Source organism: Fusarium graminearum, chromosome 1 (assembly GCF_000240135.3).
Source record: "Fusarium graminearum PH-1 chromosome 1, whole genome shotgun sequence".
Lineage (NCBI taxonomy): Eukaryota > Fungi > Ascomycota > Sordariomycetes > Hypocreales > Nectriaceae > Fusarium > Fusarium graminearum.
This window is the reverse complement of record NC_026474.1, coordinates 11597325-11609769: the sequence shown is the minus strand read 5'-3', so window position 1 is coordinate 11609769 and position 12445 is coordinate 11597325. Positions and strand designations below refer to the sequence as shown.

Below are 12445 nucleotides of genomic sequence, written 5' to 3'. Positions count from 1 at the left end.
GCGTCACGTTGGAAGCGAATTTGTCTTGGTGATGTAAACGCCGCCACTGTGTGTTGTGGAAACGGAGCAAGAGCCTAACTGCGTTCAATCGTTTTCTGAGGTAGGTTTGTACTGTTGTAGCATAGATTGTCTACGACAAGGCATGTGAAGTGTATTGCGATATGAATAGGTATTGGTATTGGTCTGGACCGGCAAATTGCTGACAAGTAACTACTTCTGTACAAGTATAAGACCTGTGAGTGTCCTCAATCTGTATTCCTCGCCAAGTTCAAAAACCTCATTACATTCAGACACCCTTCAAATTACACAGCGAACACAATGGCCCCTACTAAAGAATCATCGCGTGCTGGTATTCACCTCGGCATAGACTTCCAATACGATGAAGTCAACTTTGATCCTACCCCTCCTCCTCCAAGAGATGAACCTGATCCTCCTCTGGGTATCTTGAGCAGCTTCACCGGAGCCTGGACCGGAACTGGCTTTAACAACATCTTCCGACCAAACTCCGTTGCTCCCACTACTACCACCTTCACCAATCCCGTCGTCCCTGCCCCTCCTTCTCCTCCCAATGTCTCAGTTCTCGAACTTAATTTGACACAAGAGGATCTCGTATTCTCTCAACCTCTTGGAAAAGTCCCCAATCGTGGTCTTGAGCAGCAGAATGATATTGTCATCAACGGTGTCACGTATCTTCAGACTGTGAATGATGTTACCAACACGGTTACGGGTAAAGGTGATGGTGCCAAGACGGGCATTCACACTGAAACTGGCTTCTGGTTGAACGTTCCTCAGACTAATAACAATCCCGTCGAGGGAAACACACTTGTCCGTCTTGGATCTTTTCCTCATGGAACTACAATCAATGCTCAGGGCAACCCTCCAGACGTAACCCAGGGACCACCGCAAATTAGCAAGCGACCAATCAATCCGTTTGTGATTGGAAAACCGGATGATATCCAGGTCAAGCCCAGCCAGACGGCCGCCCTCAACAATACAGCCCGTCTGCCTCAGGATCTCAGTCGCTTCATCGAGCAAGGCACTATCACCCAGGATATTCTTGACAACCCAATCCAGATCCTTCTCGACATCAACAGTCAGCTCAATATCACAGAGACTAACACTTTCACTGTCTCTACTCAGTTCGCTCCAACCCCTGGTGGCGGCACAGCTAACATCGCTTTCCTCGTCGGAGCGAGTAGCCAAGGTCCTAATGCAGACGCCGTGGAAATGGAATCTACATTCTGGGTTGAGACCATCAAGTCTGAGATTACAGTCCAGGACTACACTCCTGGAAAGGCTCTTCTTCTGCAGCCAGCCTATAAGCCGATCCAGGGCAAGACAACTCCTCCGCTACCCACATTCTCCGTCACGCCTCCTGGTCCTGTTACCGGCCCCAAGACGATTCCTGTGACTTATACACAGATCCAGTACTCGCAGACTGTTAACCTTAATTTTCATGGGTTGACTTGGCCGCATTTGTCGCTGGCTACGCTGGTGCCTTCTCAGCCTATTGAAGTCAACTATCTATCTTCTTAGTAGAGGAATTATACTGAGGTATTAGTGTTAGCTTTATCTATTATAGGAGCAATACGATATTCTATAATTTAAGTCTATTTTAGTCAAAGTTTATTTTTATATTATGTTAAAGCATTAGTTATATTTATGAGTAAAAAGTAAAACTCTTAATATAGTAAAACAATTTTCTTTAGGTCCTAGGTTTAATAATTAAACTTATAGCAATCTTAATATGACTATATGAAGAGATATTCATAATTTTACTGTAATATATTATTTCTTTTCCTATAGCTAAAAATTCAAGTCTATAAACTGATGTATACCTGAGCCTACTGTAATAAGATTCTTAGAACTAGGCATCTTTACTCTTGCCCTCGAGTTAGGCGGCACCTTAACTTGCAGATTAAACCCTTTAGCTTTCTTTACAGACCAGCTAACTTCCACCATTCCATAAGGTCCCAGATGTTTAGCATGAGCTGATGTGATTCCACCACCTGGGATAGGTGCGACCACAATAGTTTTGTAGCCCGGGCTGTCTTTGTTTGGGGCTAATCCACCAACAGTCTCATGCAAGAATTGCGCAACGGAACCATACGCGTAATGATTGAAGCTTGTCATCTCTGCAGGGTTCATTTGCCTATCCGGAAGCATGCTATCCCAACGCTCCCAGATCGTGGTAGCACCCATGTCAACTTGGTACAGCCAAGAGGGAACCTTTGTTTGGAGGAGGATGCGATAAAAGTCTTCCGTTGCATTAGTGGATCTCAATGCGTCGCTGAGAGCTGGTGTGCCTGCAAAGCCCGTTCCAATGAGGTAATCGTTGGCTGCTACGATGTCATGCAGTGTTTTGGCTACAGTGAGTATCTTGTCGTCTTCCAACAGCCCGAATGAGATGGCGAGAGAGTAAGCCGTTTGCGTACGGTTTGCCAGCGCCCCTTCAACATTCATCCAGGCCTTTTGGAACTGGGCCTTTAAGGACTTATGCTGACTTGCGTATTTCTCCGATAGAGCTGTTTGTCCGAGCGAAGCAGTGATCTCAGACATAACCTCCGTCATACGTACCAAGTAGGCATCTGCAACCAGAAACTTGTGAGTTGTGGCATTTCCAGGGTCGTCAGGGGGAGACTTTGGGTCGAGCCAGTCACCGTACTGGAAGGTCAGGCGATTCCAAAGTCCAGCTTCATTTCGAGGGATGCCTTTATCCAGCCATCCGACACCTTGGGCAAGATGTTCTTGAAGAAGACCCCTATCACCAAAGGATTGGTAAATGTTCCAAGGATTACCTACAGCTACATCACCCCAAACAGCAGTTGCAATAGGCTGATTAGTTGGCCCTTGAAGCATTGGCGTGTACCATCGAGGTACCATGCTACCGTCTGAAGCCGCCTCGCTCGCGAGATCCCTGTGCCATCCTCGCCAGAATCCAGCAGTGTTGTAGAGGTAATTTGCGGTGGGTCCGAAGAGATGTGCATCACCTGTCCACCCAAGACGCTCATCTCTTTGGGGGCAGTCCATCGGAATGGATATGAAATTCCCTTTCATAGACCAGCGAACATTAGAGTGTAGTTGGTTCAGGGCATGGTTGGAACACTCGAACCAGCCCGTCTCCTCCAGATCTGTGTGTACCACGACAGCCTTGATGGATCCCCTCAGTGCCCTGTTCTTGGGCCAGCCGTCGACCTGGACGTACCTGAAGCCATGGAAGGTGAACTTGGGCTCCCAAGTAATCGGACCATCGCCAGCGAGTATGATGGTGTCGGTTGCTTTTGCTGTACGTAGTGGTTTCAGGGCTAGCTCGCCATCCACCAATACCTCTGCGTGATGAAACGTGATGTTCGTATTAGCTGGCCCATCGACCTGAACCCGGAGCCAGCCTACGAGGTTTTGTCCGAAATCAATAATTGTCTTTCCCGACGGGGACCTGAACATCCGCTGGGGTTCCTTTTCCTCTATCCTTCGGATGCCAGGTTGGTCAGGTGGAGTGAGCTTCCCCTTGAGAGGTGGCAGCGTGCGAACCCTACCCCATGTCTTTCCCTTTGTGTTGAAGGCTGTCGTTGACCATCCCCGAATTTGCTTTGCGAGTCTAGCGTCGTAGGTCTCGCCATCATAGATTTCGCCCGAGACGACAGGTCCTCCGCTCGCCCGCCAGTCCATGTCAGTGCCGAGTGTGACATTTTTACCATTTTCAAGGGTAATGACAAGCTTGCTGAGAAGTCCAATTGAGTCGCCCCAATTGTTTCTAACACTTTCTGGTCCTAGCCGGCCGAGAAACCATCCTTCTCCTACAACCACTCCGATGGCGTTCTTCCCAGCTGTTAAAAGACTTGTCACATCGTATGAATCATAGACTTGGCGGTGGCTGTACGACTGCCACCCGGGCGCAAGAACAAGATCACCAACCCTCTTCCCGTTGATCTCAGCCTCGTAGATCCCAAGACCTGTGATATATAGCCTTGCAGAAGCAATAGCGCCCTGAGGGATCTGGAAGTCGCGACGGAAGTATAAAGGCCGTTTGGCGGTGTTGTTAGATTGTTCAAAAATGTCGGCTGTAATCGGGACCGCTCCAACCCAACTATCCTCCGTTAGGAGTCCCGTCTCCACGTTGACCCAGTCAGACCAAGGAGTTGACAGCCCGTCGTTGCCATGAGCGCGCACACGTACAGTTGCAGCCTCTGACTCTCCGAGTTCCTCGTCGGGCCACGGTACGTAGAGCGAGTTGGAGGAGTTGAAGGAGAAAAGAGCTGTTTTATCGACCTTGCGTCCATTGCGCGCAACTTCTATGTCGTAGGCGCTTTGCTCCCAATCAGAAACGGTGCCTTCGAACCTCCAGGTGATGCGAGGCTTCGTCTCGGCAATACCGAAGGCCTGGCGGTGATGTTCAAAGAAGACTGTCGAAATTGCAAGATCTGCCATCCTTGTTAGGGTTGGATGGGTAAGCAAAAAGCCAGAAAGAATACGTTTGGATGCTCGTAGCTCTGGAGTAGATGAAGAATTCTTTGAGCACTGCAGCTCTTTTAAAATCCATCATACGAGCTTGATGGATCGGTGGAAGATGACCCGAGACGAATTCTGCCGATCATTGTAGAGAAGCATAGCAGAAACTTTACATGGAAGTGCCAGACATTATCCTCTACCCCGGACTAGGCTTGCTAATAGACGCGGGGGAAATCAACGACCCATGCATCATGCATGCTGCATAATGAGGGGAGCAGCAAGCCCCAAGGATTGGCTGGTGAAAAGACGAAGGACTTTCGCTGTGTCTTGGTCCGACGCTAGAAAAGTAGAAGGTAACGCATTTCTACCCTTTGATTGATCGACAATGGTTATTGAATTCAGCCTCGGTATGTTTGAACTTGCGAGGGGTAGAATCCTTCCCGTTTGTTATCTTGGTAAGTCCTTCCAACGTGCCGGAATACGAGAGACTCTCTGTCAAAGATATGGTTCATTTTGGATTGAATGATGGTATAAGAATAAGAAACAATCTATTTGAGCGTTTACGAACCACGGCGATTCCAACAATAGTCGCTTATTACTGCAGTTAAAGATGCTATGTAACAATTAAACTCGCGACTTGAAGCCCTCACAAACGTCAACAAGACGGCAAATCTAGCGTCTGGGGTAAAAAGAACCGTGTATTATCTTGCAATTACAATATCATTACGAAGGAAAAGTGAATCAAATATACTACAACTATGTGTGACAGTGACCTCTAACAAAAGGATCTTGACAATGAATAGAGGTAATGACCCCACTGCGCATAGTTGAAGGGTTTCTGATGGAATATCTAAACAGCCTCCTTACTTGCAACATGCTCTACAAGTCGCGGGTTCTTGCCCTCAACCATAACCTCAGCAGCATGCCCAACAACACCCTGTGGACCATCGAAAATATAGGCAATTTCCTCCAGTGACGGCCCCTTTGTTTCAGGAAACACGAGCCAAACACCAACAAACTCAATCATGACCCAAGCAACAAAAATAATGTAGAACCGCCAAGTGATGTCTTCAAGGCCGATAGGCACAGTGAAAGTGGAAAGCATCATAAAGCAAAATTGAACAAAGTAGAAAAAGGACAAACCCTTAGTCCTCATACGATAGGGAAGAATTTCGGGGATGTAGAGACCGAGGTTACCGTTGAAGCCGAGGTTGTATGCAGGGGAGAATAGGTACAGAAAAGCTACCACGGTGTAAGCTGCAGCCTTGTTGGTGTTGTCTTTAGCGAAGACGGCACTTCCTGCAGTGATGCAGATGTCAACAACCCAGATGGCGGCTAAAGACCATAGGAAAAGCTTGCGACGGCCGACTTTGGCAGGCAATGTAGCGAAGTAGATGGCCGTGAACCAAGAAAGCATCTGGTTGGTAGCATTGATAAGGGTTTGTTGAAGGTCGGATTTGAGACCAACGGAGTGCAGGATAGGAGACAGGTAGTATGAAACAAAAGCGTTGCCAGACATCTGGGAGGATATGGCGGCCCATACCATGATGAACATGCGTCTACGGTTACCAGCAGTACTGCCCAAGTCTTTGAGAAAGGTAAACATGTTGTGGTCCGATATTTCGGCACTCAAAGTTTGTTTAATCTCGGTGTACTCAAGCTGGACCACGGGATCAAACTCATTGCCCTCTCCATGGTACTTGGTAAGCATAGCTAGAGCATCTTGCTCGCGGCCTTTACTGACAAGCCACCGTGGAGATTCGGGTACAAACCAGACAAGCAGGAGTTGGATGATGGATGGGAGTCCTTGCAATGCCGATGGGATTCGCCAAGATGCTGTGCTGTCAATGCGAAAAGTACCAAAGGTACACCAGCCTGCAATAATGGATCCAATGGAGTAAAATGTCAAGAAGAGGGCAGTAGCTGTGCTTCTTTGGTCGGGATGCGCTATCTCGGTAATGTAGGGAGCACCAACTCCGGCGACGACCACACTTCCTGAACCAATGATGACTCGGGAGATAATGAACATGGCGATATTGATGGAAGCACCTTGGAGGGCAGCGCCAACGCAGCAGAGTGCAGCTCCGAAGGCAATGCCACATCTTCTCCCAAAGGTGTCGGCTACAGGCGAGATAGCGAAGGAGCCAAGGATGCCGCCGAGTGGATAGGCAGCATTGAAGAAGCCGAGAAGAGCACCGGTTGGAGACCCGAAGTAAGTCTGCCAGTGGGTCACTGACTGGAGACCGTTCATCATACTTCCATCAAAACTGGAATTTTTAGTTTAGTTGAAGTAATCCAATTATGTGTTGGACGGACTGACCCTTGAGAGAAGATCGACAGGAGCGGAATAATCATGAGCAGGTTAAGGGCTCGTAGATTCGGATATCTCCACCAACGACTCGTATCGACGGATGAGTGGGGATTCGGACCAGGTAGGCCCTTAGAGGGTTCTGGTGTAGACATTATTTTCAAACTTGGTAGTAGGTTTAGAGGACGACGTAGGATCTGCTTGAGTGGTTATTTTACTTGCATTCAGTGATACGCCAAGTTAGGGCTTATAAGTAAGCATGATTGTCCCCTGTCTAAGTGTCAATGCAGTACATTCGGATGTAACTGGGCCGAAATCGTCTACCCCAGGCCCACGAGTGGTGCGACCCTGCGGGGAAACCTGGCTAGATTTGACACGTCGGCGTGACCGCCGGTCTAACAAGACCGATATAAATTGGTCAGGCTTCCCACACCTCGGGCTAAGTAACACACTCAAAAAGCGGCCCAACATGGTCCGAAGCCTGGTCTCGTACGTTGTGGGTCCGCAGCAAGATCATGGTGGATGATGCTAATGGCTATTATCACAGGTGTGAGCGGTGCAGACAACGAAAGGCAAAGTGTGACAGACAATTACCAGGCTGCGAACGATGTGGTCGTGCGGGAGTCGAATGCGATTATGCAGGGCGACGAAAGCCAGGATTTCCAGCTGGTCACCGTCAAGAGCTTGAAGACAAGATTCGTAAGTTCTCACCTTTGCTAATGCTCATTACTTTTATCAAGTTTAATTCCACTGTACCTTGCGTTTTCCAGTCTAACTGTCTTTAGAGATACTTGAGGCCGAATTGAGAGCCCTTCGAGGCACCTCGGGAAGCAACGAGGCCATTGTATCACCAGCCCAACATGATCCATCGCCCCCGTCTTCAACGCTACTCACCCAACAGAGTGCTCCTCCAACCTTTGAGCGCACTCGCCGGGTCAAAGAACGCCATCCTCCGACTGACCTCGTCGTCTCTGTGACTTCCCTATACTTCCGTCACATCCATCCTTGGTTTCCATTCTTGGACGTACAACGCGTCTTCGCTGACCTCGGCTCCACCGATGAGCCTTCAATGCTTCACCATGCCCTATTCGGAGTAGGGCTACCCTATTCGTTCGACTCCCGTCTAGACCAGATCTCTAGCGACTCATTCTGGAAATACTCCAAGCGCCGGATCTTCGTCGACGTTCTCGAAGAGCCATCTTACAGCTCTCTTGAAGCCTTGACTGTCCTTATCTTGGACCTTTCTAGCATGACTCATAGTGCACAGGTTTCTGGTCCTCTCGCTGTCGCGACAAGGCTGGCTCTCCAGTTGGCAAATACAGATGGTCTGATGTTTAGAACGTCGGCGGAAGTTGAGACCCACGAGACTTTGAGCAAAAGGGACATCGACTTCCGACAGCGATTGTTCTGGGCCATCTACGCCCTCGACTCCTGGATTTCCATCACAACCAATTCCATCTCAACTTTGAGCAACCTCCAAGTCCAGCACTTTCTACTGACCCGCGAGGCAGTCTGGAGAAATAGTCTGCCTGACATGGGAGATATGGATTTGTCTCCTGCCTTCGTTTTTAGCTATCAGTTGGAGCTCTTGGACCTGGCTCGAATAGCTCATAGAACCGTAATGGAGCGTGGTGACCTCTGCAACAGCTACGAAACCACATCCTCCTGGGAACAAGACGTAGAGGCAATCTCTTCGAAGCTTGACGTCTGGATTGACTCTTTGCCCCCTCAGCTTGCTTGGAATGACCGAGACGCCTCTTTAAGTCGTATGCAGAGAGCCAACCGCCCAGCGGTCTTGATGCTGCATTGTTATTTCCATGCGCTGATGATATACCTAAATGGTTTCATAGCAGCCCCAACAAGGACTAGTATCTCTCCTGAAATTACTGTCGAGAGCCATCAAAGGTCTCAGGAACGCTGTCTCCGTAGCTCTAGAGCCCTAGCAGATATTGTCACCTATGCCGCTGTACACGTGGTTGATAAGCTTGGGTGGCCTGTCGCATGGTCTGTCTGGGTTGCTGCTCGCTTCTTGATCTCGCGGAGGTATACCTTGGACACAAGCGATACAGGAGCAAGTACAAAAATCACCGTCTTTTCGGATTTCCTTGGTCGAATGAGCCGCTTTTCTCAGATCAGTTCCACCTATGTTCGACTCCTCAGTCAAGCCCTTTCCGAGGTCGAATCAGGCGATGACGGGGGTCAAAGCACAATTATTCACCTTATCTCCGATTGGCGAGTTACTACTGCTCGTCTAGAGGACTATCTTAGACCAGATCCGATGCTGCATGCTGTTGTCAGTCCAAGTCTGGCCGGTGACAACTCGACCGGAGCAGATATGCAGACATTTAACACTTTACTTCCCGTTTTTTATGATGAAGCTTGGATGGATATCTCTCAAAACAGTCCGGATAGTTGGTTCCGTGGTCCTTTGTTTGCCTCCTCCGCGTATCAAAGTTTTAATGAGGTTCGGCAGGAGTGAAATTGTCGATGGCAATGGACTAAAATGAAGATGAATACTAGATAGTTTAGTAGACTAGGTATGTAATATTACTTTCTTACTGGCGCGCAACAAAATGTCATCTTGTCAGAGCTATCCATCACCTTTTCCAACTCCCCAGGGAGTTGTACACACACCGAGACTGGCCCAGCTAATCCCTCAATACGCAACTCAACCAGTACTTCATCATTTGAGGAGCTCCACGAAACCTTTGCCAATCCAAGTTTCCCCCTTCTATGGAAAGGCACATTTGCCTTGAAAGAAGAATATAAGCTCAGTCGAGGCGCGAACGTTATCTGGTCCCAGCCAGGCTTTGCAGGCTTGATGCCCGCTACATCTGCCAAGAATGCATAAATGGGAGCGCTGCCCCAAGCGTGACAGTCTGAGCGATGTGAAACGTCGTCTTCTTCCCACGTTGTCACATTGAGAGCCAGTTGGTCACGCCATGGCTGCCAAAACTTGGCATACATGTCGCAGTACAGGTTTCCTCCAGCGATACTCATAGCGCGCAGCGTGTAGAATGACATCGATATCGACGTTCTGACCAGCGAGTCCTCTCCGTCTCGCAGTACGTCATTGAGCAGGGCTTGTGCAGCCGGACCACTTGCAGCACCACTAAGAACCGCCCAAATCTGGCTGTGCTGGCTGATGTCAGTCTTTTGATCTGATTCAGAGGCCAGGCTGTCGGTGAAGTAGCGTCCGTCAAAGCAGTGCGTTCTTAGCGCCTTTGTAATGTGTCTCGCCCGTTGGATATATTCGCTGGCCAGACAAGGTCGATTAGCACAAGGTATTTGTAATCCGGAAGCCAATTCCAAGGTATACGAGTAGAGACTATTGACATAAGTCGAGATACCTGACCTTTGTACCGATGGAGGAATTCCATACGGCCGCCACTGTTCCGCCCAGTCATGGAAGTTCCAAATACCCTCTTCGTTCCTCAGAGCTACCAGATCGGTCTGTTCTTGGATGCGAGAGTGAAAGAAATTGAGGACAGCATCAACAACAGGAAGAAAAGGCCGGATGAATTCAATGTCATTGTGAAAGGTGAAATGGTCATGTACCATGCATATCCAATAAAGGGAAAAGCTAGGGATAATTTGGAGTTGGCTTGAAGGGGCTCGGCTTGCTGTAAGTCCGATGCGAGGTTGAAAAGAGTTGTGGAGCTGTGTTATCGCCTGTCTGGCCAGACGATCATCACCAGAAACATAGTATGTGAACAGACACGAACTCCGTGTATCCATAGCGTACTGAAGTTGCTCGTAGAATGGACAATCCTCGTAGCAGTCGTGCATGCAGTTTTGCAGTGTTCGTATGCTTGTATCGTACAGAGCCTTAACATCTGTATCGTTCGGCCCGGTACTAATATCTGAGAGTACCTTGAGAGGATAATTGACCGTCTCAATATCAATTCCACGTAACGTCAGGCCAGAAGAGCCCGCCCATATGCGAAGTCTCAGAAATCTGAAAGTTCTCCAATGGAAAGGCATATAGACCTCCTCTTCATCCTCGCCCTCATAGTAACCTAAACGCAAGTTCCCTTCTTGGCCTTGGAAGTTGTAAATGTCTTGCGGTCCGATCAAAGACTTTGTTATATCGGTCCTAATCCCCTTCCGACGGAGGTACGGGATTAGCACCGGGGTGTCTTCATAGCTTTCCGAGTACGTAACCATCATTTTGGCGCCTGGATGTTCGGGACGTTTGAATCGAAAACGAATGAAGGCAGTGGTATGAGTCTGAGCCTCCAGGTCTAGCTGGTGCGTGGTGCCGGCTGCGAGTTGCAGAGCACAACATTGATCATCAAGATCGGTCAAGTTTCTTTCCCAAACTTCAGAGGGCAATAGGCTCTCGACATTGTGAATGGCCTTGAACTGAGACTTGCAGGTCTTCATATGAGGGGTAAGACGGGGCGATAACTTCCATGGCGCTGTCACACCTGTCGAGTTCTGGTATTGCAACAAACTAGCCGAAGTCCACACCAAGGAAGGTACATCCATCTCTCCTCTCGAGACGTTTTCGTAAATATGAAGGAAGTCATCTTCGGCTTGATCAATGGGAAGCGACACAAACTGATCGACAGCCGTTTGCCACAAAGCACTGCTGCAAAGCTCCGAAGACCAGAAGGTATCGTCGATAGTTGCTTTAATCCGAACACCGCCAGATCCCAGTCTTGGAAAGCTGGTGCCGTATGAAGTTCCGTGGAAGAGTCGCAAGACATGGATCGCTATTTGGTTATGTCCCTGGTGCAGATACGGACTGATGTCGACCTCATCATAGAACCACAGAGCGGCATCACCTTTGACAGGCCCAAATGCCACTAATTTCTTGTTGATGTATAACCTATAGCGTGTATCAGCGGTAATGCTAATTATAAGAGCTGTCGGTATCTGTCTGTCGACAAAAAGCGTTTTCCGGAAATGAACAAAACGTCCAGCGGTTTCAGGATCATTCTCATGGAATCTGGGATGCCACATCCATGACGTGTCAACAGTTTCGGCAGCCATTGCGAATAACGTAGGGTAAGACAAGGAAGCGGTAAGAGGGGTGTTGGTAGGGACATGTGAAAGACCCAATGCTCAATCACTGGCTTATTTGTGCTAGAAATGAGATTTACCGAACGCCGTTAGAGTCAGGAATCGCCTCGGGATTATTTTACAGTGATCACAAACTCCCCAGGCACCGCACGTCCCGGAGAGAGATGCACCGAATGCTCTTGGGTTAATCAAACAAAGAACGAAGCTGAGCGACGGTTAAACGAGGATGAACGAGGCTGAACGGGATTAAGCGAGGTTGAACGAAGAACAGCCTCGGCACCTTACCAAGCCTCGCCTCAAAGTATAAAGGAACGGGCAAAGACGGGGCGTCTCAAGCCGCTGACTAGCGCGACCAACCCTGCACCAGGTTAATTTCTGACAATACTACAGAGTACACCGTCTATTTTGCTGGGATCAATTATGTCGGCATTTGATGGTTCACCAGCATGAACTCGACCAGCGGTAATGCAAGATCGGGCTTATGTCCCCCGCAAACAGAGAGAATCCCCATGGGGATGAATCAAACCCATGCTATTGCCCGAAGCAGTCATTGTAGCTGTGGATTAATCAGCTTGTGCCATGATATTATTTAAAAGTGAAGCCCTTCCGACAGATTGTTCTCTGTACGCCGATTCAAATCACAGACCTCATATCACTTGT

At 48.7% G+C, this 12445-nt stretch overlaps 5 protein-coding genes across 5 annotated transcripts; 2 read left to right on the top strand and 3 right to left on the bottom strand.

Moving 5' to 3' along the window:
• Positions 1–318: 318 nt before the first annotated feature.
• FGSG_10687 (uncharacterized protein) lies at positions 319–1536 on the top strand (the record flags this gene model as incomplete). Its single annotated transcript, XM_011321395.1, has 1 exon — positions 319–1536. The coding sequence occupies one exon, from the start codon at positions 319–321 to the stop codon at positions 1534–1536; it is 1218 nt and encodes a 405-aa protein (XP_011319697.1).
• Positions 1537–1742: 206 nt separating this feature from the next.
• Positions 1743–4428, bottom strand: FGSG_10686 (uncharacterized protein; the record flags this gene model as incomplete). The annotated part of the gene is made up of 2 exons (XM_011321394.1): positions 1743–1751; positions 1849–4428. 2 exons carry the CDS (start codon positions 4426–4428, stop codon positions 1743–1745), a joined length of 2589 nt encoding a protein of 862 aa, XP_011319696.1.
• Positions 4429–5299: 871 nt separating this feature from the next.
• On the bottom strand, positions 5300–6912 carry FGSG_10685 (uncharacterized protein; the record flags this gene model as incomplete). The annotated part of the gene is made up of 2 exons (XM_011321393.1): positions 5300–6716; positions 6770–6912. The coding sequence occupies 2 exons, from the start codon at positions 6910–6912 to the stop codon at positions 5300–5302; spliced, it is 1560 nt and encodes a 519-aa protein (XP_011319695.1).
• A 314-nt stretch (positions 6913–7226) lies between these two features.
• Positions 7227–9236, top strand: FGSG_10684 (uncharacterized protein; the record flags this gene model as incomplete). Its single annotated transcript, XM_011321392.1, has 4 exons — positions 7227–7275; positions 7305–7456; positions 7545–8523; positions 8608–9236. 4 exons carry the CDS (start codon positions 7227–7229, stop codon positions 9234–9236), a joined length of 1809 nt encoding a protein of 602 aa, XP_011319694.1.
• A 68-nt stretch (positions 9237–9304) lies between these two features.
• FGSG_10683 (uncharacterized protein) lies at positions 9305–11755 on the bottom strand (the record flags this gene model as incomplete). The annotated part of the gene is made up of 1 exon (XM_011321391.1): positions 9305–11755. One exon carries the CDS (start codon positions 11753–11755, stop codon positions 9305–9307), a length of 2451 nt encoding a protein of 816 aa, XP_011319693.1.
• Between the last annotated feature and the right edge of the window lie 690 nt (positions 11756–12445).